We start from the raw sequence: 23,617 nt of genomic DNA, 5'->3' as shown, positions 1-23,617 counted from the left end.
GAAATCAAACTCATAAGCTGCTGCTGACCTCATACCCACCTGAGCTCCCTTCCACATCCGGTTCCCTTCCAGTATTGTCCATCTGACTACATGGCCCATCCTTCCATCTGTTTACCTCTCCAACTGTCCATCATCCATCTATCCATTCATCCTTTGGCCAGTTAGATGTGCAGGCGTCATCTCTGGCTCTTCTGTCTTCCTTGCCCTGTGTCCTATCCATCTTTCGGTTGGGTCCATTACTTCTTTTGAATTAATTGACTTATTTGCTTTCTAGCCAACATCATCATCGTGTCACACTCACGCTACTGGAAATTCCTCAACAACTGTCCCCTTGAACCTATTTTTCTCTGTAGTCAGATCTAAATTTTCCAATGAAGTTTGATTAACACCCCCTCCCAACCCCTTTAATGAAGTTTCCCTTGTTCTAACAATAAAGATGAAAGTCCTCAACCTGCCCCAGAAGGCTCTGTACATCTGGCTTCCACCTCCCTCCTTCCCTCCCTCCAACTGCCACCCCCATCCCTTCAGCTCTAGCTACGCAGCCTTCCTTCAGTTCTTCAGACCCAAGGGGCTCCCCAACATGACGGTGTCTGTTCACATGACCCCTGCCTCCCAATTTTGTAGCATCCTCCCTGCTCTGTCCCCTCTGTTCGGTTGTTTTCCATGTCCCATCCTCAGGGAGGTGTTCCCACACCTCTTCACTCAGTCCTCATGTTGTGAGTTCTCATGGTACCATGCTAACTCCTTCCGTGCCCTTAACTTGAATTTTATTTTGTAATCCCTTACATCACCCCCTCCTCCCCCACAAAATCTCCCAGGACCATGAGAGGGCAGGGGCTCTGTCAGCTCTTGCTCCTGTGGTCACCCCAGAGTCCCCGCATCTCCCGTCTCCCCCACACTGCTCCAGCAGCACAGGCTTTCCTCCTGCCCGGGCCACTTGGGTGGCCACACTACTCTACTTTCTCACCTGCTTCAAGTCCTGGTTGGCATCTCCTCCCCTCAGGGAGGCTTTTCCTTGACCACAATCTCAAAACATCACCCACTCTGACCCATCTCCCCTCCCTGCTTCATTTTCCCTGCTGTGCTCACCTCCTAACATGGGTGTCACGCCCTGCACTCAGCGATTGTTCCTGTCCCCCACCACAAGAAGGTGTAGCAGGACACCAGCACAGCATCCTGTCTGCTTTGCTCCCTGCTCTGTCGCTGACACCTAGAATAGTGCCTGGTGTATAACAGGAACTCAGTAAATGTCTGTTGAAAGAATGACTGTGGTTTGGCACAGTGCCTGGCACATGGCAGATCAATACATACTTATTGCATAAAGAACAGAAGACAGGAGGAAGAGAGCCTGGGAAGCTTCTGCAGATTCTGGCTCATTATCTCCAATTGCCAGTCCCTAGAAAGAGGAGCCGGCTGCAAGGGGGCTGCCTCTGCCTCGTTAGCAGGGAGATTTGGGGTGTGTCTTAAGCTTAGAGTTAATTATAATTAGGAACTGTTGAGAGTATTAGGAGGACTATGCTTTTGTGTGGAGGAGCGGTAATGGTGGATAGGGTGTTGGTTTATATTTGGAAGGGACTAGCTCAGCAAATTTACAGTGTAAATAAGGGAAAAGTTAACTTACTTAAGAGCAAAAAGCCAATAAACAGTTTTAAGGACCATTACAACTATTTTATATGCAAACACTGCTGCAAAACAATGAATGTGATCATCAAATGGCTCCTGCGTTCTTTGAAAAGCACTAACAATCTTTCTAAGATATGCTGCCTGAATCCCAATTCCTCATCCTAGTTAGTGGTGTTATCCCAAGTTCGAGGCTCTAGGAAGCAGACTTCCCAGGAAGTGGAACTGACTTTTCTCCAATTACATAATTTTTAGGCGGGAGATGGTAATACTATTCACTATGCCCATAAAGAAACAGCCATTATGTAGGTGTGAGTCATTATGTTTGTGTGGGTCATTATGTGCATGTGGGTCATTATGTGTGTGAGGGCACAGGAAGCAACAGCAAACTAGAGGAAGCGCTATGCCCAGGAAAGGGCTTCAGGACACCACTAAAGGTGAGAGCAAGATTAGAATGCTGGACAGAGAAGTCTCTTTTTGACACTGTCCCAAGAAAGATACAAAAATAACACAACCCAGTAAAGAAATCCTAAAAGAGTACCAGGAAGGGATGGGATGGAGGGTGGTGACGGCTGGAAAATGTAGCCTCAGAGGTCATGGCTAAATGACAGCCGAGCACAATGCCTGGAAACGGACGCAGAGTCCCGCCAGGGCGGAACCGGACCACGGCACAAAGAAGTCCTCACCAGTAAGGAGCAGGATGGTCCCCGAATTACCGACCGGCTCACTGCTTGGAATCTGAGACTTCAACATGCTGATTTTTTGTTTTGTTTTGTTTTTTTTTTTTCATTTTAAATGAAGTAATGAATCTGCTAAACTCAAGAATAACACGGAAGTAATGAAGATGTGGGATTTTTTTTTTTCAGGTAACAATGATCAGTGTTGTTTAAATGTGGCATTTCTGTTCATTTCCACAACACGTGATCTTGTCAGGAAATTCTGCCATCGAGAAGGCTCACGATTCACCCAAGGTCACTGAGCCAGTGTGAGGCAGGACAAGGACTCCAAACTATTCCTCCTGTCTCCAAACCCTATGTCCTTCTCTTTTGTCCGAAAGGTCTTTCTTGATCAGTCTGCCCCTCATCCACTCACCCTTCTCCTTGATGTCCCCAATGGTGTCCCCACAATACATTTTCCATTTATTTATGGACCTGAGATCTATTGCTTCATGCATGTCTTAGCCGGATCTGGCAACAGACTGCAAATTCATGGTGGTAGGAAGTGGATTTAAATCCATCCCACCTCTGACAACATTGTGCCAGACACACAAATCACATTTGATACCTATATTTGGGGTACTGAAAAAATTGATCCTAAGTTCAGGGTTCTGAGAGTTGAACACGATCTTGGAGGTAGAAATGTACCCTAGCGGGTAAGGATAAGCTGCCCTCATGGAATCTGTTCTCCAATAAACCAGGAGTCAGCAAACTACTGTTTGTAAGCCATATCTAGCCCACTGCCTGCTTTTGAAAAAAAAATTTTCCTGAAACATAGTCAGACCCATCCAGTTCTGTACTGTCTGTGACTGTTTTTGCATGAAAATAGCAGAGCCAAGAAGCTGAGCTGAGACTGAGATTGGCCTGTAAAGGCTAACACATTTACTACTGGACCCTTTACAGAAAAAAGGCTGCCAGGCCCCTGCACCAGACTGTAATTGCTAGGAGGGCAGTATACATTTGTGTTTTATTATCTGTTTTCTTTTTTGAAACCTTTGGAGTCTCGCTCTGTCACCCAGGCTGGAGTGCAGTGGTGTGTTCTCAGCTCACTGCAACCTCCGCCTCCCAGGTTCAAGGGATTCTCTTGCTTCAGCCTCCTGAGTACCTGGGATTACAGGCATGCACCACCACGCCCAGCTAATTTTTGCCTTTTTAGTAGACACAGGGTTTCGGCTGGTCTCAAACTCCTGACCTCAGGTAATCCACCCGCCTTGGCCTTCACCATCTTCTTATAGCACTGCCTCCCACAGAGTCTGGCAAAAGAAAGGGATTAATAAATATTTGTTGAAAGAAGAGATGGATTACTGGAACCTATTAAGCACATACTGTCTGTCCAGCTATGATGAGGAATGGATAGAGGAATAGAATTCAGTGTTCCTGTGACAAATCGCTGTACATCAAATACCCACGAGGATCAAGTGGAGACAAAGTGGCCTGAATTTATGGAGGTTTAAAGGAGAAAATCTGCTTGGAACATGGTGGGGGACCTGCAGCCATTTTTTAGAAAGGAAACAATCAATATAGGGCCATCCCCATATTTGCCTGCCTCAGCCTCCTGAGCTGGGACTGCAAGCACGTGCCATCACGCCCAGCTATTTTTTTTTTTTTGGTAGAGACAGAGTCTTGCTTTGTTGTCAAGGCTGTTCTCCAACTCCTGGCCTCAAGCAATTCTCCCACCTCAGCCTCCCAAAGTGCTAGGATTATAGGTATAAGCCACCATACCTGGTGAAAACCAAGTCAGTGGGGCCAGTCATCCCAGCACCCACTAGGCAGTAGTTATGATAGCTTCTCCTGGGTTGGAATCCTGCCTCCATACCTTATTAACTGTGAAACCCTTTAACTCTCTTTATCCCTTGATTTCCTCAGCTATAAAATACATACAAAAATATTACCTGTTTCGTGGTGTTGTTATAGGAAGTGAGCAAGTTCATATGTGCAAAGTACTCAGTGTGGTGTCTGGCATATGTAAGTGCCCAGCAAATGCTAGCTTTTTTCACTCATGATTCAAAAATATATCTCAAGTGTCTCCAAGAGGAGGTATTAAACTATACGCTGGGAAGAAGCAGATTCAGTGTCATATTGGGCAAAGGCCAGTGGGATCTCTCAGCATACGCAAGGCTACATCCTTTGACACTGCATTCTGTATGCTCAGCACGAGGCCACATCAGTGACGCTACAGCAATGAAGTTTAGGCTCAGCAATGTCCCTTCCTTCCACTTGGTTTGGCAAGGGGAAGTCCTGTTTCACTTCCAAGAATCTCTGTGAGTCTGTTGCAGAGCTGAAGGGACTCCTGAAAAGGATCCTATAAGCCACCAGGAGAAATCTGGATTCTTCTAACAGTGCAAAGCTTCAGTGGGCTCCCAGAGAAAATGAAGGAATGTGGAAGGGTCTAGATAGACCAAGAAACCAGGTTTTCCTTCTCCAAGCCTCTGGAGCACTATGTACCAGGCACTGGACTACTGCCACAGCGGTAACTCTGCCCAGTTGGGTCTGTCCTGGGGGAAGGGGCACCAACCATCTCATCTCCATGACCTTTGTGTCCTCAGTGCCCGTATCAAGACAGCATCCCACAAGTGTTGACGGAATCCACTGAGGAGTAATCAATCCTAGGCCTCAGGACAGTATCTCCTACATACAAAGGACTGTGATGTGACCAATCCAGTGCTAGTAAATACAGCATGCTCTAAAACCAACCTACAAAACACATGAAGCTAGCATTTGTACCTGGCAACACTGGCAATCTGGCTTTCTTGATGGCCAGAGGGAAAGCAGCACGTGCTCAATTGGGACGTTTTGTGTCATGTGTAAGCTCCACTCTACCACCACCGACCCCCTCGCCCCATTTCTTTTCTAAAACACATTAAAATCTGTGCTAACTAGATTAGTAGCCACTAGCCTCATGGACTACGTAAATTCAAAATAGTTAAAATTAAATAAAATTTTAAATTCATGTTGTCAAACTCTTGAACAGCAAAAACAAGATTCAGTTTCTCAGTTGTACGGCCACATTCCAAGTATGCAGTGCAGCTACTCCTGTGTAGCTCATGGCTACAGTCTGGGACGGCACAGACACGAAACATTTCTGCAGTCACAGGAAATTCTGTGGGCAGCTCTACTAGAGAATCTGTACTGTCACACTAAGCAATGTGAACTCAGGCAAAGACAGTTTAACAGCACTTTCACAATCAATAAAGCTAATAGATTGCTTCCCTGGAATAATCAAACTGTCCAAGTCTGTTCTCTCATAAGAAATGAGAACGATGAGCAAAATGTTCTCCTGGCCTAATCCGCATTGTTGTGTTGTTTTTTAAAAATGTATGCATCTTTATAAATAGTATTAATTCTGATAGGCGACTACAGTGGGCCCAGTCAGTGCCTTGATGCAGCCATGGATGACGGATAGCAGTTTAACATGGGGGATGGATAGTGTGAGCCCTGGGAGAAGGGGTTTCATCAATCCAGCATGCATCTCAGCATTGTTTACGAACGTTAATGAGGCTGGGCTCGACTTAAAAACCATCCAAGGCATTATGGATTGGTAACATTCGGTTTCGCAGGCACTGGGAACTTCTAAGCTATAATCCTAGCTCTTTTGCTAATGAGTGTTGTGATATGGGGAGTATCATTTAACTTCTGAGATTCAGTTTCCTGTCCTTAAAATGGGGCTATTACTGACCTACCTAACCCAGTGTCCAGAGGATTAATGAGTTAATGTTTGCAGAGAACTCCAAGCTCCTTGCATTAAGGCATGCGGTGCATCATTATTTCCATTCATTCTCAGGTAGCAGCTGGGAAACATTAGGACTTTTATGTTCACTCCATCCAAAATGCATTTTCCTTCTTGGTATTTTAACGTTACCTATGTTACCCAAACCTAAAACAGGGCCCACAGCAAAAGTACAATGATGAAGTGGGGGTATTCAGATGTTATTCCTTTCTTTAATATGAGTATAACACCAGATCTTCTAGAAGGATGAAGGCGGTAATTGCACTGTAAATTTCCTCTGTACAAGCCTGGTGGTTAATCTTACCAGATGCGAAAAGGAAGTTCTACAACAGCACAATGACGCTGTGGACACTTACATGCAATAATATTCCCATATCTGTTCTTCATTCTGTTCTCATCTTTCTTAGCCGAGTCCCATGGTGCAGACTGCCCTTCAAAGAAGCTCTAGAAGGAAGGCAAAGTGACACTGAGAATTACAATTTGGCGCAGTAAACAGAGGGATCTTAACAATGGAGGATGGTCTTAAAAAATATAGAACAAGGGTCAAGAAGGAAAGAATTTCTACAAGAATGAGATAAAGGATTATTATACCATATTATATTCTAAATATTTTAGTTAGCTTTTTCTATACTTTGTTTTCCTTTACTTACTCTCTTACAAATGGAGAGATGGAGGCTAAAGAGTGAACCCACAATTTCTCTGTACAACCAGTAAAAATGGCCACATGTTCATCCCCATCCCACCTGAATATTTACTACAGAAAAATTAACATTTCTCTCAATTTCTTAATGACATTATAATTTTTCAATATTCTTGTAAGAGATATAATGATGTCTTCTTCTATTTGCTAATTGATGAAAAATTATTTTTGGTTAAAACATGAAAGTAGGTAAGCTGAGATGACTTCATAACTTCCAGGCTAAAATCCTGTAATAATCTCTGCCTGAGCTTTCATTTTTAATGGAGTTTAGATGTCCACTTATTTAGGGATTTGGCATTTTGATGCCTGGGGTCTTTAGTCTTTAGGTTATTCATTTCTTTTTATTCAAGTTGTAATGAAAATGTCCTCTACTCTCAGTGGACAAATAAAAAAATATGTGGGACTTTTATTTCCACTTTAGTTCACATTACATTTTACCTTTATGTGTCAACCATGTGAGAAGGTTATGAGAAAAGGATGGATGTGAAGAGGATTCAGGAAAACTATTTCTTGTTTTGGCCACAGTACTCATATACTTCCTGGCACCCACTGGGAAGGAAGAGGGAGGGAAAGGAGAAGAGATGAAGGGAGACCAGATGAATGAGAGCACCATTCGGGAATGCTCTGGGGCCAGAGAACATGGTGTTCGGGGCTCATGTCCTCAGATGTGCCCCAGGGTGGCTTTCAAGTTCTCCCACAAATAGAAGGTCTTCCTTCCTCCCCAGTCTCCACCTCACCTGTGGACTTCAGCCATCTTGGCCATTTCCACCACTTAGAATATTTTGAGATTAGTCTGTTGCTAGGCAGAATGTATTTATTCCTTTTTATGAGTCCAACTCTCCCTCATGAGGTAAATTGTCACTTAGCATGCTGCAGTAGGAAACACTGCTCACAGACATCATGGGGTATCTGTGCCCCGTATGCCCACCTGTGTGCTGCACAGAATTCTGACCACTAAGTGGACAGTGCTTGGCATCCTCTGTTGTTTCTATGTCTGTCTCTGCCACCAGGCTGTCTCTGCCACCAGGCTGTGGGCTGTGTGGAATCCAATAATTAGTTACTGAATGAATGAATAATTGTGGTGTCTGGTTATAGTATGTTTTGGCTTTGATCTCATTATGAAGCTTTATTTCTGCAGCTTAAGTATGCCAGAGGCTCTCAGGCTTGGAAAGCCTTCCTATCCACAGCCTGCAGATTTCATTCTGGCATAGTTTGTTAAGTCCACACCTTTTCTGTGGCCTGCAGGGTATGGATATTGCTGTTACCATACTACCGAGCTCACATCAGAGACTGGCTGGAGAAGAGCCCAGCCCTAGGTCTGTCCTGCCCTCAGGCTTCAGATCTTGTCCTCCACACATCCACCCAACAAAACAGCTGATCAACACCATTTTATAACACAACACAGAAGAGTGAAAAAATAACACTACCAACATAAGAGTGAAGAGGTTTAATCTGCTCATCTTAATTTAAGGTCCCTTAGTTTTGATCAGAGGTGACACTTTATTATCACATTTAATAGTTTTTACCTTATATTTTATCATTTCAAAAACACAGCAGGATTGGATGTGCTATATATGAACGGCTGTATTAATAGACACACACTATGCATCACTTGCTGAAGAGTGATACAGTTTGGTTGCGTCCCCACCTAAATCTCATCTTGAATTGTAGTTCCCATAATCCCCATGGGCTGTGGGAGAGACCCGGTGAGAGGTAATTAAATCACAAGGGTGGTTACCTCCATGCTGTTCTCCTGATAGAGAGTGAGTTCTCATGAGATTTGATGGTTTTATAAGGGGCTTTTCCCACCCTTCACTCAGCACTCTTCCTGCTGCCACCACATGAAGAAGGACATGTTTCCTTGCCCTTTCACCACAATTGTAAGTTTCCTGAGGCCTCCTCAGCCCAGCAGAACCATGTGTTAATTAACCTCTTTCCTTTATAAATTACCTGGTCGTGGTTATTTCTTTCTTTCTTTCTTTTTTTTTAAATTTGAGAGACAGCCTTAACTCTGTTACCCAGGCTAGAGTGCAGTGGCACAATCTCAGCTCACTGCAGTCTCTGCCTCCCAGATTCAAATGATTCTTGTGCCTCAGCCTCCCAAGTAGCTGGAATTACAGGCATGTGCCACCATGCCCAGCTAGTTTTTGTATTTTTAGTAGAGATGGGATTTCATCATGTTGGCCAGGCGGGTCTCAAACTTCTGACCTCAAGTGATTCACCTGCCTCAGCCTCCCAAAATGCTGGGATTACAGGAGTGAGCTACCGTGCCTGGCCTTGGGTATTTCTTCATAGTAGTATGAGAACGGACTAATACCAAAAGTAAAACACTGTATGATACAGGGCAGATACAAATAAAAACATTTTCAGGTTATTAATAAGTTAATACAAATACTATCATTAAAAACTGCTAGTTAATTCCATCTAGAACAAGGCCTTTCTATATTCAGGGAATTTATTCAAACATGTAACTTCTATTCTGCTATATAACGTGCATTTAAAAGTAGCGTCAGGGATTTTAAAGTCAGATACTCTTTTTGTGAATAGTGTCTTTGTTACTCTATGAATGACAATAATTTTATAGTTGAGTAATAACTATGATTTGACTTCCAATAATTTAATTCTACTTTGAGTTTGTCATGATTAATTACCAATTTCACTTCCCTCTGCCTTTTCCACCCACCTAAAAAGTTCTCAGATTTTGTTTCTTTTTTTTTTTTTTGTAGGAAGATGGAAGAAGAAAATTAAGAGAGACCTTGAAGTCTTCCAGTAAATCCACAGCCTCAACTCATACAGAAAATGCTCCTAGGTGCCCTGAGCCTTCACATGGGGACCCGAGCCACATGACAGTCCCTGCCCTCTCTGGACACACAGAGGCTCCCTTGTGGGGAACAAAGCACACATCACAGCTGTGTTTCTTTAGCATTTGTGTGGTTATCACTGGACTGCCAATAGCCCGTGTATTTAAAAACAGTTATTTTAGTTGTATTATTTTCATGTAATTAGTGACCAAGAAACAAACACAATCCACAAATGAAATAATAACCAATTGTACTGCATTTGAGCACTACAGTTCCCAGAATGTTTTCCTATGGATGGGGCCCAAGTGTTATCCATCTCTGACTACTTATTATGGGAGCATCAACAAATATGTGCAGATGAGTGAGTCCATCATCTCTCCTGGTCTTCACCAGAGAAGAGTACAAGAGCTGTCCCTTACAGCTGAGGGACATGAGATGAAGACAGATACCTCAACAGCTCCTAACACAACCTATACCAGAACGCAGTTTTTCTGACTCTTTATCCACTGCTTTTTCTCTACCACCCTCACCCTCAATGACCTTGAGAAGAAAACAGTAGTAGTAAGTCAACTTAAATACATATGGCCAACAATTGTTTTCCATACCAAGATTATGTCTGCTTATCTCTGAAATAATGTCTACAACAAGAGAATATTAAAAAGGTCAACTAAACTTTGTTGATTACTTTTACAAAACAAGAATTTTTCTTCTCATACATGACATGTGTTCATTCCATGGAAGCTATTGCAGGAAAAGTTCAACTTCTTGCAATAAGACTCCCACCTTCTTATCCAGGCATTATATGAATCACTATAATGTCCAAATGTTTTTTTTTATCCAGGCATTATATGAATCACTATAAATGTCCAAATGTATTTTTTAAAAAACAAAACAAAACACAAAAAACAAAATTAGAGGTGGTCTGAGGAAAATATCAGGTAACTAGTGCCTCCACAGATAAATGTCACAGTCTCCTGACTCCATACAGATATGGTAACTGTGTCTTGCATTTTCTGTTAAGTGTTGCTTCCAATTATACAGCCGATTTCCCCATGGATACATTTGTATTATTAAGACCACGTGTCTTCACGCCTGGCTTAGAAAATAGGTAATATACCCATGGGAGCCCAGAGAGAAAAGAGAAGGGCTTTCTAGATTGGTTGCCTTGGATTTTATTTCCTTTTGTTATGGAGATTAAAAATGTTTTTCCTAAGATGAATCCAGTTTTGAATGCTATCGCTTTTTTCTAGCATATACCTTCAAGATATCTAAGAAAATATTTACCTTACACTTCAGACTCCCTCTTATGCCTAAAGTGAGACAAAAGTCAATTGTTTAAATTTTTAGTTAGAAAATGAAACTTTAGGCTGGGCGCAGTGGCTCAGGCCTGTAATCCCAGCACTTTGGGAGGCCGAGGCGGGCAGATCACGAGATCAAGATGTCGAGACCATCCTGGCCAACATGGTGAAACCCTGTCTCTACTAAAAAATACAAAATTAGCTGAGTGTGGTGGCACATGCCTGTAGTCCCAGCTACTCAGGAGGCTGAGGCAGGAGAATTGCTTGAACCTAAGAGGCAGAGACTGCAGTGAGCCGAGACTGTGCCACTACATTCCAGCCTGGCGCCTGGCAACAGAGCAAGGCTCTGTCTCAAAAAAAAAAAAGACAATAAAACTTTATCTGTAGCTCTGGAGCCACTGAGTATTCAGAGAAGCCATGATATGCTACATGGATCTCTCAGACTGTGTGCCTCTGGTTGCTTTCCTGGCTAGCAATTCTCAGAGCAACTATAGTAACTGGGATAGAAAGACTGCCATCAGTGCCTCAGAATACTGCTTCATGTCTAGTTTGCAGCCAGGACTGCCACAGATGTGCAGCTGCAGAGGTGGCAGACATACTTCCTTTATTCTTCCTTCCCTAGAAAGACTGAGGATTCTCTAATGACTCTGTGAGTTCACCCTACTTCCTTTTGTTTCTTTTTTTTTTTTTTTTGGTAGACNTAATCGCTAATAAATGCAACAGTAAATTGTGCCTGAGGAAAATCAAGTAACATTGGGTTATGTGTAACTTTGCTATGCAATTATTCTATTATGTCCCTTTTCACATACTTTTTCCACTTTTAAATATCTTTTAATAAATTAAGCAAAGTCAATGCATGTTTTATAAGATGTTCTCCTGTGCATTTTTCTTTGGGCAAGAATAAAAGGTTCTTTACCTAACTTTTACGAGGTCAAAAGTTATACGTGTTCTTTTAAAATTACATAAATTGAATTACTGAATGCTTTAAGAAGAATACTACTCTAAACCAATATTCTTGGGAAGTAATCACCACATAATTTATATTGTGGAAAAGAAAGGTTCCTCTCAAACTTATTTTTTTTAAAAAAAAGACAGGTTTTGAATCCTCCCAGTGCTGATAGAAAAGAACTTTGTTCTTTGGAGTATGGATTTTCAAAGCATATGCCAACGAGTGCTTCTGGTCTCTGGGGGGAAATTTTTCTTATCTTCTCCTGGCATCTCTCTCTGCCTGAGACAAATCCTTACGTTCAAGTTAAAGCACAACCTCCAACTCCTCCTCTATGTCTCACCTCAGAGTCTTTCCTTGACAGAATTATGGGCAGGCTTGCTAAAATCAAATTCGACCAAAGCTCAGGCATAATTTTGAACAAGTGGCTCAATGAGAGAGAGCAGAAGGGATGGCTGAGGGAACCAAGGCTAAGAGCATCATTCAGCCCCTGAGGACGTCCCATCTGCAGAGCAGCAACTTAAGGACAAATGTGGGAGGCAGGCAATGATGGCCCCTGCTCCCAGCACAAGTTTTATAGCTGGGATTTTGAATATAATATGCGCACTTAGGTAATATTTAGTGTTTAGGGCAGATTTTAAACATGCAGGTATAATTTAACACACCAACTATGAACTTTCTATTATGAAAAAAACACTATATGCATTTTTGGGATTTAAGTTAATGGTCTCACTGCACCTTCTGTTAGAATTTTCATAAATATACTTATGTTTTTATTCTACTTAAAATGTAATTAAAGTGTTTCCTCTGACTACCTTAGCTCATGTACACTGCAAAGAGGCAGCCAACCTGGGAACTACTCTGAAAGAGTAATAAGTCTCTGAAACAATAAAAATGAAACCAGGCAAGCTCCAGTGAATACCAATGACTTCCCCGCTTTAAGATGCTGCACTCTCCATGGGCACAGAGCAGAAGGAAATTGAACATCCTGCATACTATCATTTTTTTCTGAATAGAAAACATGTTTTTGTGATTCAATAACTTCCTTCCCCACCCCTCATACCACCATCATTTTCCACAGGATATAATTATACATCTCAGTTGCCCACCTCAAGAGAACATTACTCCAAAATGATGCAGTCTGTTAAAAATGCCACAGCTCCTAGATATTAAAAAAGGAGAAAAAAAATCCTATTCAACAGAAAAGCTGCCAGAAAGAAAGGGATGCAGGTCAAGGCTGTACATAATGTACGGTATGTTTTCAGGCTGTGCAGGGTCAAGTTTTTTAGATGCTTCTGAAATAGAACTTTTCCTCCCTTTCTCATATGAATAAAATTGTGCACGTAAAATGACTAAAATTGTCACCCTGAAAGAAGGAAGATGAACTCACTGGGGCATGCAAAGTCTGTGAACTTTCTTTGTTTTCTGCTCAGACTTCTTTTCTGGTGCTTTGAAGCGTCGCATTTTATTAGATCCATATAAACTATTTATTGCTATAGCACTAAAGCAACTGAAGACACCTAACTTCGCCTGATGGGCCACAAAACAGACTGCCCCAGAAGTTCAGGCACAGTGGTGGCAGTGGTTGCTGGTCACTGTCATTCTCCAGTGTCCTGAACAAAGGCAGTCAAAAGGAACATGTGATGCTTCAAAAGTAAGAGAGGTGAGGATTGGGTGAAAACAAGAATCTAGACACATGAACTAGGTTTTTAAACAAACTGGAATCTAAATGTGAACATTCCTTGATCTTTTAAAGAAGTTGCTAATCTCTGGCCACTTTTCACTGCAACTTAACGTAATTTGAAATTGTGCAGAATTTTTCTATTTTGCAAGATTAAGAACACCTATGCACGATCTTGGCAATATTTATCATATAATTACCTTCCTTTACCTATTATCTCTTTCTCTTTTGATAATCGTATTGAGGTTTGCAGCCTAAAAATACATGTATACAATGTTTTCATACCCCGAAACAGTCCCCATGATGTCTGACTGAGTTTTAGAATATGTTTCCTATTCTACTGAATATTACTCTGAATGAGGGATTTTACGAGTGACTTTTCGGAGCAATGCCATATATTTCCTGTTGATCAATACATTGCTTATGAGGTTTGTGAAGCTCTATCACGGGTGAGCATTTTAATCCTGTTCCATAGATAAGAAAATTTAGTATCAAAGGCATTGAGTGGCTCCTCTGAAATCACACAGCTGGTAAGCAGAAGAGCTGGGACCCGAGCCAAGGCCATTCCACTCTGAACTCAGTGTGCCTCCACTTGGCCACAAAGCTGCCTCAGAATCCGTGGCTTTGTGCCCACTGCATTGCACAGTGAATGTGGCATTCTGAAGTCACCCGAGCCATGGGTCTTAAGCCCCCAAGTATTTCTGGTTACCATGTTTTATGGAATGAGCCAGTTTGGTGACACAGTCCTATCACCATTTGCATAGTGATGCTTCCTGGTGATGAGAGTGTGCACACCCTGGAGAAACCCTCAATTAACTTGCCTTTCTCTTCAAATTTGCCCAATTTCCAAAGTCCCCTTTCTTCCCACCTTCAGAATCACTGCAGTAGTCAGCTCCTGCTAATGAAGTGACACAACGCTCAAGGGCACTGGAGCAGAAATAAGCTGAGAACCACTGATCAAATGGTAAGAGTGAAAAAACATATCCTTTAAGTGAGTGACAAGGGGAAATAGTCATGAAAACAGTAACTGCAGCGTGTTATGGCTGCTGAATATTCCATGGACAAGGCCAGTGTTCCGTGGGATCGTAGAGACTGATGTAGAGAGGAGAGAGGAGTGAGTGTCAATGGGGCATTAATTGTAAGAAGGAGAGGGTGGGTATTAGGGGATATTCAACCCTTTCTTGGCCTGCACTCCTCTTTTCTTTTGTTCCCTAGAAAACAGTTTAATAACAGAGACCTATCCTAAGCCATGCCTGGGGCTCCCCCTTATCTGGAATGTCTTCTTGGGGCTGGGTGCCTCTGTCATCTTGCCCATGATGAAGCACTCAGCTGCATTTCAGGGAGTCCTTGTTTCCTTGGCACCCCCCTTCAGGGGCTCTCAAGGGCTCATCACAAGAATATTGCAGCAGTTTGGAAGCCAAAGGCTGCATTTCCAGATTCCTTCTTCCTGTGAGAGCCTCTGCTGCTTCTTACGGAATAAGGATGGTGTCCTGGAGAAGCTGGACCAAAGGGTTTCTACATGTTTAGATTTATTACATAAAACTTGGTCAAAGCTGACTTTTTTTTTTTTTTTTTGGGAGATGGATGCTGGAGTGAAGTGGCACAATTTCGGCTCACAGCAACCTCCACCTCCAGGGTTCGAACAATTCTCCTGCCTCAGCCTCCTGAGTAGCTGGGACTACAGGTACACATCACCACACCCAGCTATTTTTTCTATTTTTAGTAGAGATAGGGTTTCACCATGTTGGCCAGGATGGTCTCAATCTCTTGACCTCGTGATCCATCCTAAGTGTCTAGGCCTCCCAAAGTGCTGGGATTACAGACATGAGCCACCACACCCAGCCAAAGCTGACTTTTTCGAGGTGCCTATCTCTTGATACCCATGTATATCAATGAAATCAATCCTTGAAGATTCTGGAACTTGGATCTGTCCCTGTCCTCACTGCAGTGCCCTTGCAAACCCAAAGAGGCCATGGCAATTTAATAAGGTGTCAAAACAGTGATATCAATGAGCAATCTGTCACAGGTCCCCCAAAGACGATGCTCTGTTTTAGAGGCAGCTGAAAGTATCTGTGTTTCCATAAGTCATGCTAGGCTTAGGTCCTGTCTCCAGGATTGCCACCCCACATTTCAGGGAGATAGCAATTTTCATTTTGCCTCTGACACAGATATTGCCAGAGTTTGGGATGCTCACACTACTCAAGAGCTGTAATTTCCTCCATCTCTGCAACTGACTTTGACAGTGAGCCTGTGCAAATGCACCCAGATCCTCAGAGAGCAGCAAGAATACCTCCTTGGAAAAGGCATCATCCATCTAGAGAACAGATGGATGTTTTTGTGGAAATTCAGCTGCTCCTTCCTTTGGAGAGCTGCCTCTGACCCATCTCTCGCCTGCATTATTGCAGTAGCTTCCTGACTAGTCTCTTTGGCACTCTACAATTTATACGCTTGATCCAGAGTGAGCTGTTGAAAATGCACCCGGGCACCTGTCACTTTCCCATTTGAAAACTGAGCAAATCTCCCTCCTGACACCATAGTCAAGGGAAGGGCGGAGAGACTCAACACGTGTGAAGCCCAGCATGCAGCCAGTGCTCCGTCAAGGCCACCTGTTACTTTCTCATTCTAATATGAAAACCTGAGGCCTTGATGACACTACATCCTTACTGACTTGACTACAAGTGTTTGTTGTTGTCTCCATGATAATTTTTTCCAATTTTCCCCCCGATGGCTCTGTATTTTTCCTTCACTGACTCGATACAGTATTTGGAAGTTGGGTGGGGGTTTTATTACTGTACCTCTTTTTTCTTTTTTTAAGCAAACATCCTCTTCCTGGTATTTCTTGGAGAGCTGTGCAGTTTTAAAATGTCCTCACCTCAGAAATCAGAGCACATAAACTCCATCAAATATGACTGAAAATCTAAGGATACTTTTTTTTTCTTTTGTTTTAGAGATGACAGGCTTGGAAATGAGTAAGTATAGCAGAAAAAGGAATTTTAATGTGAGAGTTGTGACTCTTATTTTTGACATCTATTAATTTATAAAACCTATCAGCACAATTCCCAGGCTCTTCCTGCAATACCTAAGTCATGGTGACTAAAGATCAAATTTAGAATAGAGAATTCTTTTAGAAATTTAGAAAATAAGGTTAGAAATATTTTTTCAAACAGTTTAGTGAAAAATTATTACATCTCAATTTACTCTGCCAGAAAGTTCAATGCCTTTTCTTAAAAGCAAACACTTCTACGGAACATTGTAACCCGAAGTTATCCGTAGAGTCATAGAGGCTCTCCTTTTATTTAAAGACTGATTTTGTTAGTCAAATGTCATATCTTATTGAAGAATGTAAATACTCTCCCTTTAGATCACATGGACTCCTTCTTGTGAGGGAAGTCTTGGCAGTCAGCCTTAGTCTGCAAGAGTAAAGATGAGATTCTAAATAAGTAAAACAATGAGTCTGCACGAGTATGGAGCAGAAATCCTGGCACAGCGGAAGCTTCCATGTGGTGCTGAACTCATTTGTAGTGAGAAATGGGTACAGTCACCCTTTGCAATCCTGGAACAACCAATTCACTTCTCAAAATGGAGAGCTCATCATCTCACAGTAGATCTTAGGTGAATGCCATAGTCATCTGAATCTACTCGCCTGAAACATTACTTATCTCATTAACAGCCTTTGGGATTGGGAAGTTGCAATTAGCAGGTGGGAAGGAGATAATGAGAATCCCTGGCAGGAAGTGACAAAGGCAGTCACAGGAGGACTCAGCAGCAACTCATGAGGTCTTTCCAAATTTTCGTCACTCATGTACACCTTCATCACTTCCCTCTGTTATTGAATGATATAAATTCAACTCTTGTATATGTAAATGCATTTACAGTGCTTGCAAATGAAATTTTCCATCATTTTTGAGGCAAAGTCTCGCTCTGTTGCCCAGGCTAGAGTGCAGTGGTGTGATCTCAGCTCACTGCGGCCCTTGACCTCCTGCGCTCAAGTGATCCTCCTGCCTCAGCCTCCCAAAGTGCTGGGATTACAAGTGTGAGCCACTGCGACAGGCCAAGCCAAGAACTCTTACCTCAGGTAAAGATAATAGAAAAAGTTGAGACAACAAAAATGAAGCAATAGTATTCAATCTAGCCAGGCAGTGCTGTTTGACTATCTCGGAGCCTGAGGCCTCTTCTACTTTGGCTCAGAGAGGTGCCAAGAATGCTTGCCTCAAACCAAGGTTCTCTAATGAATCAAAGGCACTGAAAGACACCTAACAGGAAAGCCAATCACTCTCTCACCTGTGATTCAGCTCAGCTTATTCCCTATGAGTGGACCTACTAAAAATCACCTTGTACATCATCAGTTGTTTGCATCTCACACTTGGGGAAAACTGGATTCACCATCTATCCTGGCTTAAGTGCTGCTGAGGTAGAAGAATGAGATGTAGGACCAGAAGATTCAGGCTTAAATCCCAGGTCTGACCCATTCCTAACTGTGTGACCACAGGTAAGTTACTGCATTTGCTTTTTAATGTTTACAGTAGAATTTCTATAATTAAATTATTTAACAGGGTTGCTCTCTGTATTAAAACCAATGAATGTCAGTGGAAAAACCCATGTTGGCTTGCACATATAAAGTGCCATTGAATTGGTATGTTATTAGTATAAGGTGTATAACTTGTAGAATGTCTATAGAATGCACAGGTGATTAGAGTCACAAACATATATGTCCTCCCCAGACTACAAACTCCACAAGGGAAAAGGCTGAGTCTCTCACATCCTCAGTAGCTGGCATCTACCTGGAACATATGAGGAGCTCTGTATTAGGAAAAATACATGATAATTATATATCAGAAGATTCATGCATCCTGAATGTATTCAAATTTAATATTTTTGAGGCTTGGCTCTTTTTTTTTTTTAATTATATACCCTAGTCAAGTTTTAAATAAATTACCATCATGTTTCAGAGAGTAATACCGAAAAGAGACATTTTACATGGAGGGCACTATACTCAAAATTTTAAAAACTCCTCTAACGTTCTACAGTTAGTGTTCCTTCCCCCTTCAGAATCACAATCCGCTAAGGGGATAACAATTAGTTTAAGTGAACCAAGGTCAGATGCTAAAAGGAAGTGGCCCAAAATAGTATTTGAATCTGCTGATGCTTTAAAAAATGAAGAGCTGGCCCCAGTTCAAAAAAACCAGATATTGGATTAAAACCTAAGGTCACATGGTTCAATTTTTTTTTTATTTAGAACTACAAGGTTTGAGATTAAACTAAAAGTAAGATGCTTCACACTTATTAGATGTACTGCCTTAAAACATTTTCAAGAAGGCAACGGAGTTGAAAATAAATGAAAGTAAACTCGGGGGTCAATTTTGAAATGCAAACAGCCAAGATCTAATGCCCTTGGAGGACCCACATTAGCAGAATGGACTTTCACACAATAGCTAGATATTGTTGCTTCAGCAAAGAAAATTCCTGAAAGGGAATCTGAATTTTTTCCAAGAAATGTTATAAGAAAAAGATGCAGGCTCAAATGATTTTGATTACATAAGAATTCTTTTAGTGAAATCACAATAAATGATCAATTCAGTAGTATTAATAAGAACAATGGTGGCCAGGTGTAGTGGCTTATACCTGTAATCCCAGCACTCAGGAAAGCCAAGGCAGAAGGCTTGCTTGAGGCCAGGAGAAAGAACAGCCTAGGCAATACAGTGAGACCCCGCCTCTACTAAAAATAAAAAAATATTTAGCTGGGTATAGTGGTGCATGCCCATAGTTCCAGCTACTCAGGCTCAGGAGGCTGAAGCAAGAGGATCTCTTCAGGTTGAGGCTAGGGTGAGTTACGATTGCACTGCTGTCCTTTAGCTTGGGCAAGAGAATGAGACGCTGTCTCAAAAAATAATAATAATACTAATAATAACACAAGATAACAAATGCAGTTCTCTGTGTTCCAAATACTATGCTAAAATTTTTACCCAAAATATCTCATAGGTGTAAGCCTATTAATTGACACAAATTCTTGCCTCATTTTATCATTACAGCTGTAACTTACGCTCATGAAAAGAGACGCCAGCATCTTTCAAACTTAAGGTTAACCTTACTGTTAGGATCTTCACCAGTGAGTTAAAGAATCATTATGTTGGTAACCAATAACTTTGACATAATTTTAAATTATATTAATGAATAGTTTTTAAAAAGCTTTTTATTTTGAAATAATTCTAGATTCACAGGAAGTTACAAGGATGGTATGGAGAGCTTCCATGTATTCCTCAGTTTTCCCCAACGATTACACCTCATATAACTGTACCCCAGGAAACTGCAGCTGGTCCAGTGTGTGTGTGTATTGTTCCATGCCATTTCATCTCAAGTGTAGATCTCCAATCAAATACAGAACTAACCCATCACCACAAAAAGCTTCCTTGTGGAACCTCTCAACAGGCACCATATATTCCCTAATTCCTGGAATCCACTAGTCTTACTATTCATCTTTATAATTTCTGTAAAATTTAAGAAGGCCCTACAAATGGAATCATGAAGTACCGGCTTTTTTTTTTTCCCTGAGCACAATGCCCTTGAGATCCATCCAAGTTGTTGTCTATATCATTAGTTCATTCCTTTTGACAGCTCAGTATATATTCCACGTTATGGATGTACCAGAGTTTGTCCAGTCATTCCCTTAGGGAAGAACAATTTGATTCTAGTTTTTGGTGATTACAAATAAAGCTGTATGGATATTTATTTACAGGGTTTCGTGGGGATAAAAATTTTCACATCTCTGTGATAAATGCCCAGCAGTGCTACTGCTGGGTCAGGTGGTAAATCTCTTTCAGGTTTTTTTTTTTTTTGAGATGGAGTTTGGCTTTTGTTGCCCAAGCTGGAGTGCAGTGGTGTGAGATCGGCTCACTGCAACCTCCACCTCCCAGGTTCAAGCATTTCTCCAGCCTCAGCCTCCCTAGTAGCTGAGATTACAGGTGCATGCCATGGCACCCACCTAATTTTTGTAGTTTTAGTAGAGATGGGGTTTCACCATGTTGGCCAGGCTGGTCTTGTACTTCTGACCTCAGGTGATCTGTCCACCTCAGTCTCCCAAAGTGCTGGGATCACAGGCGTGAGCCACCATGCCCGGCCTCTGTTTTAGTTTTTCAAGAACTGCTTAATGATTTCCCAAAGTGGCTGTACCAGTTCGCACTCCCAGCAACAGTTTAGGAGAGATACAGTTTCCCTCCATTCTCACCAGCATTTGGTATTGTCTCTGCTTTTTATTTTGGCTGCTCTAATATGTGCGTGATGATACCTCATCATGGTCATAATTTTCATGTTCCTATCACCTGATCATGTTGACTTGTTGACTTCTTTTCATGTGTTTATTTGTCATCTGTACATTCTCTTTGGTGAAGTGTCTTTTATGTCTTTGCCCTTTTCTAATTGGATTGTTTAAAACTAAAGTTTTAGAGTTCTTAATATTTTTTAGATATGAATCCTTTGTCTGATACGTAGTTTGTAAATATTTTCCTCCAGTCTTCAGCTTATATTTTCATTCTCTTACACAGCAAGAGTTTTAAATTTCAATGAAGTCTGATTTCTTGATTTTCTTCTTTAATGGAGAGTGCTTTAGGTTTAATGGCTAAAAATTCTCCACCAAGCCTTGAGTCCTGAAAAAATAACTCAAACTTGATATGAAACACTGCAAATATCTGTAATGTCTGATAATTAAATGACTAAATTAGATAATATCTAATATTGAATAATCAACACTGAATCAGTGATCTCAGAGTTGGTTATCAATATTGGCTATGTTAGGAGGCACCTTCCTCAAGGGGTCTGTGGATGTCAATCCACTTTTACCTCTAACTGAAGGAAGAGGGAGGTGGCACTCATTTCTTAGGGTTATTGAAAGTTTTCTCTATCACTAGAGAAAGGTCAGGGTTGCTGAAAGAGGTGAAGCAAAAGAAGCTGCGGGTTCTTAGTTTACGGCACAGTCAAGTTCCCCAACCAAAGGTTCTTTGTTTATGGTGCAGTCAAGCACCCCTGCTCTATTCCTCCGTCATCACAGCCGCTTAGTTAGCTCAGAACCACAAGTGGCAGTGGCCATCCTACTGCATGGCACAGATTTTTGTCACTGTAGAAGGGCCATGCTCAAGTGATTTTGGAGTCCCTAAGGTGATCCCTGCAAAAAGAATCCTGCTGCAGGTGGAGGAGGAGAGACCAGGAACAAAACGCTTCTAGAGGAAGAGAGCACAGTGGAGGAGATCCCGGTGGATCTGCCAGGATGTCCAGGAGCCCAAGGCGGCGCCAATAAACGCACAGGGAAGGCTGAGAAGGAGCAAGAGACACTAAAAAGTGAAAAGGAGAGATGAAGCACAATGTCATTGTGTGTTTCAGATAAAGAGCATGACAACACCTGGCTTCTGTACCTGCTGTGTTCCAGCTCCTGGGGGATATGATGTTCCTCAAGCAGGGGACCCTTCCTTCACTTCCTTTGCAAAGCTGGTGTAACCATTACAACTCAGCTCAAATCTACCTTTTCCATGTATTTTCTACTTTTGTTTTGGTTGGTCCTTTTTCCTTCAAAACTCTATCGTGGGTATTAATACGTGCTACTTCAGTTTTCTTCATATTTCTAATATGTGAGATTTAATGTCATTTTTACTGGCACAATTAGACTGTGTTGCCTTAACAGGGGGCCCGCGTCCCCATTTGTAACTTCCACAGCACAGAGCTGGGCATGCTGTGTGCTTAGGCAGCTGCAAGGTGCTTGCTGTGGAATTCCTTTAATCACTGCACAGCCATCGTGCGTGGCCCCTCCAGAACAAGAATGTAAGGGCAGTTCTACGTTGACAGAAATGTTCTAGTCTGCACTGTCTAATATGATGGCTGCTAGGGCTACCTGTGGCCATTGAGCACTTGCAACGGGGCTGGGATGACCGAGGAACCGAATTTTAACATTTAATGTAAATTAATTATATTTAAATAGCCACAGGAGCCTTGGAGCTACCACTTTGGACAGTTCAGGTGGTGATTCACAGGGGACGCACCAATGGGGCTGATGCCTTGCCCAGCCTAACCTTTGTTGGGTCTCAAATTTCAAGATCTCTCAGCATTCCTGAACAAAGAATATGATTTCTTAGTGTTACAGGCTGAACTGTGAACCCTCCACAACAAATTCATATCAATATGTTGAAGTCCTAACCCCCTGTACCTCAGAATGTGACTGTATTTGGAGACAGGGTCTTTAAAGAAGTAATTAAGTTAAACTAAGGTCATATGGGTGGATCCTAATCCAATATGACTGGTGTCCTTTTAATAAAAGGTGAGTAGGGCACACAGAGACCCCGGGGCATGCACGCAGAGCTGACCACCTGCAAGCCAAGGTATGAGGAGAGGACACCAACCCTGCCTGCACCTTGATCTTGAACTTCCAGCCTCCAGACTGTAAGAAAGTAGCTTCCTGTTGTGTGAGCCAACCAGTCTTGCAGCCCTAGCAAATGCATACACTTCCCACTCTTAGAGACGCATCATTTCCAGTCATGGCTGCACACACATTAAATGGAAGTGACTGATGCGTAACCCTGAATGCCAATATACAAATTTTAAATGGGGAGATTTTCTTTCTAAGTGTCTGTTGTGCCTCCTGTGCCCTAGCTAGTAGCACTATCTAGAAAGCCAGATGCCTGAGCTGAGACTGTGTGGTGAGCACTGGGTTGGAGTAAATGAAGCAGAAAGCTTTCCGGGGATGTCATCTCAGGGCCAGGAGACTGCAAACTCTGCAGGCACGGCTCTCCCCCTGCAGGCTGAGAGTGCTGGATACACACAATCTCTGCTTCTCTGAATGTCCTCTCCATAGTGAACATTCATACGTTTTATTTCTTTTGGAGGTGTCGTTATCACTGCGTTCTTAGTCAAGCCACGGTTCATGTGAGCAGGGAGACACTCTGTCTCACTACCATGGTCCTGTGATATGCTAATTAAAACAGGCCTGCTTCTAGAGGCAGCTCCACCCCACTGCCAGATCCTTCAAGACACAGCATCAAGTGAAAGAAAATGCAGTCCAGGGAGCTTACCATGGCTGTTAACCCACTCTTCAGGTAGGGCTTACTTTGTAATGACACAGGTAGAATTAATTAAGAACTATATGGGGAG

At 42.2% G+C, this 23,617-nt stretch overlaps 1 protein-coding gene across 17 annotated transcripts in view; it reads right to left on the bottom strand.

Moving 5' to 3' along the window:
- Positions 1-23,617, bottom strand: part of PTPRM (protein tyrosine phosphatase receptor type M) — an 858,282-nt gene that overhangs the window by 107,215 nt on the left and 727,450 nt on the right. For all 17 annotated transcript variants that reach the window (XM_017543961.2, XM_017543962.2, XM_017543951.2 and 14 more), the window contains one exon: positions 6,420-6,507. In XM_017543961.2, the coding sequence (XP_017399450.1) occupies positions 6,420-6,507 (88 nt within the window). The remainder of the gene's footprint in view (positions 1-6,419; positions 6,508-23,617) is intronic.

This window comes from Cebus imitator, unplaced genomic scaffold (assembly GCF_001604975.1).
Source record: "Cebus imitator isolate Cc_AM_T3 unplaced genomic scaffold, Cebus_imitator-1.0 Scaffold162, whole genome shotgun sequence".
NCBI classification, from domain to species: Eukaryota; Metazoa; Chordata; class Mammalia; order Primates; family Cebidae; genus Cebus; species Cebus imitator.
The sequence above is the reverse complement of the archived record's forward strand: the minus strand, read 5'-3'. Positions and strand labels throughout refer to the sequence as shown.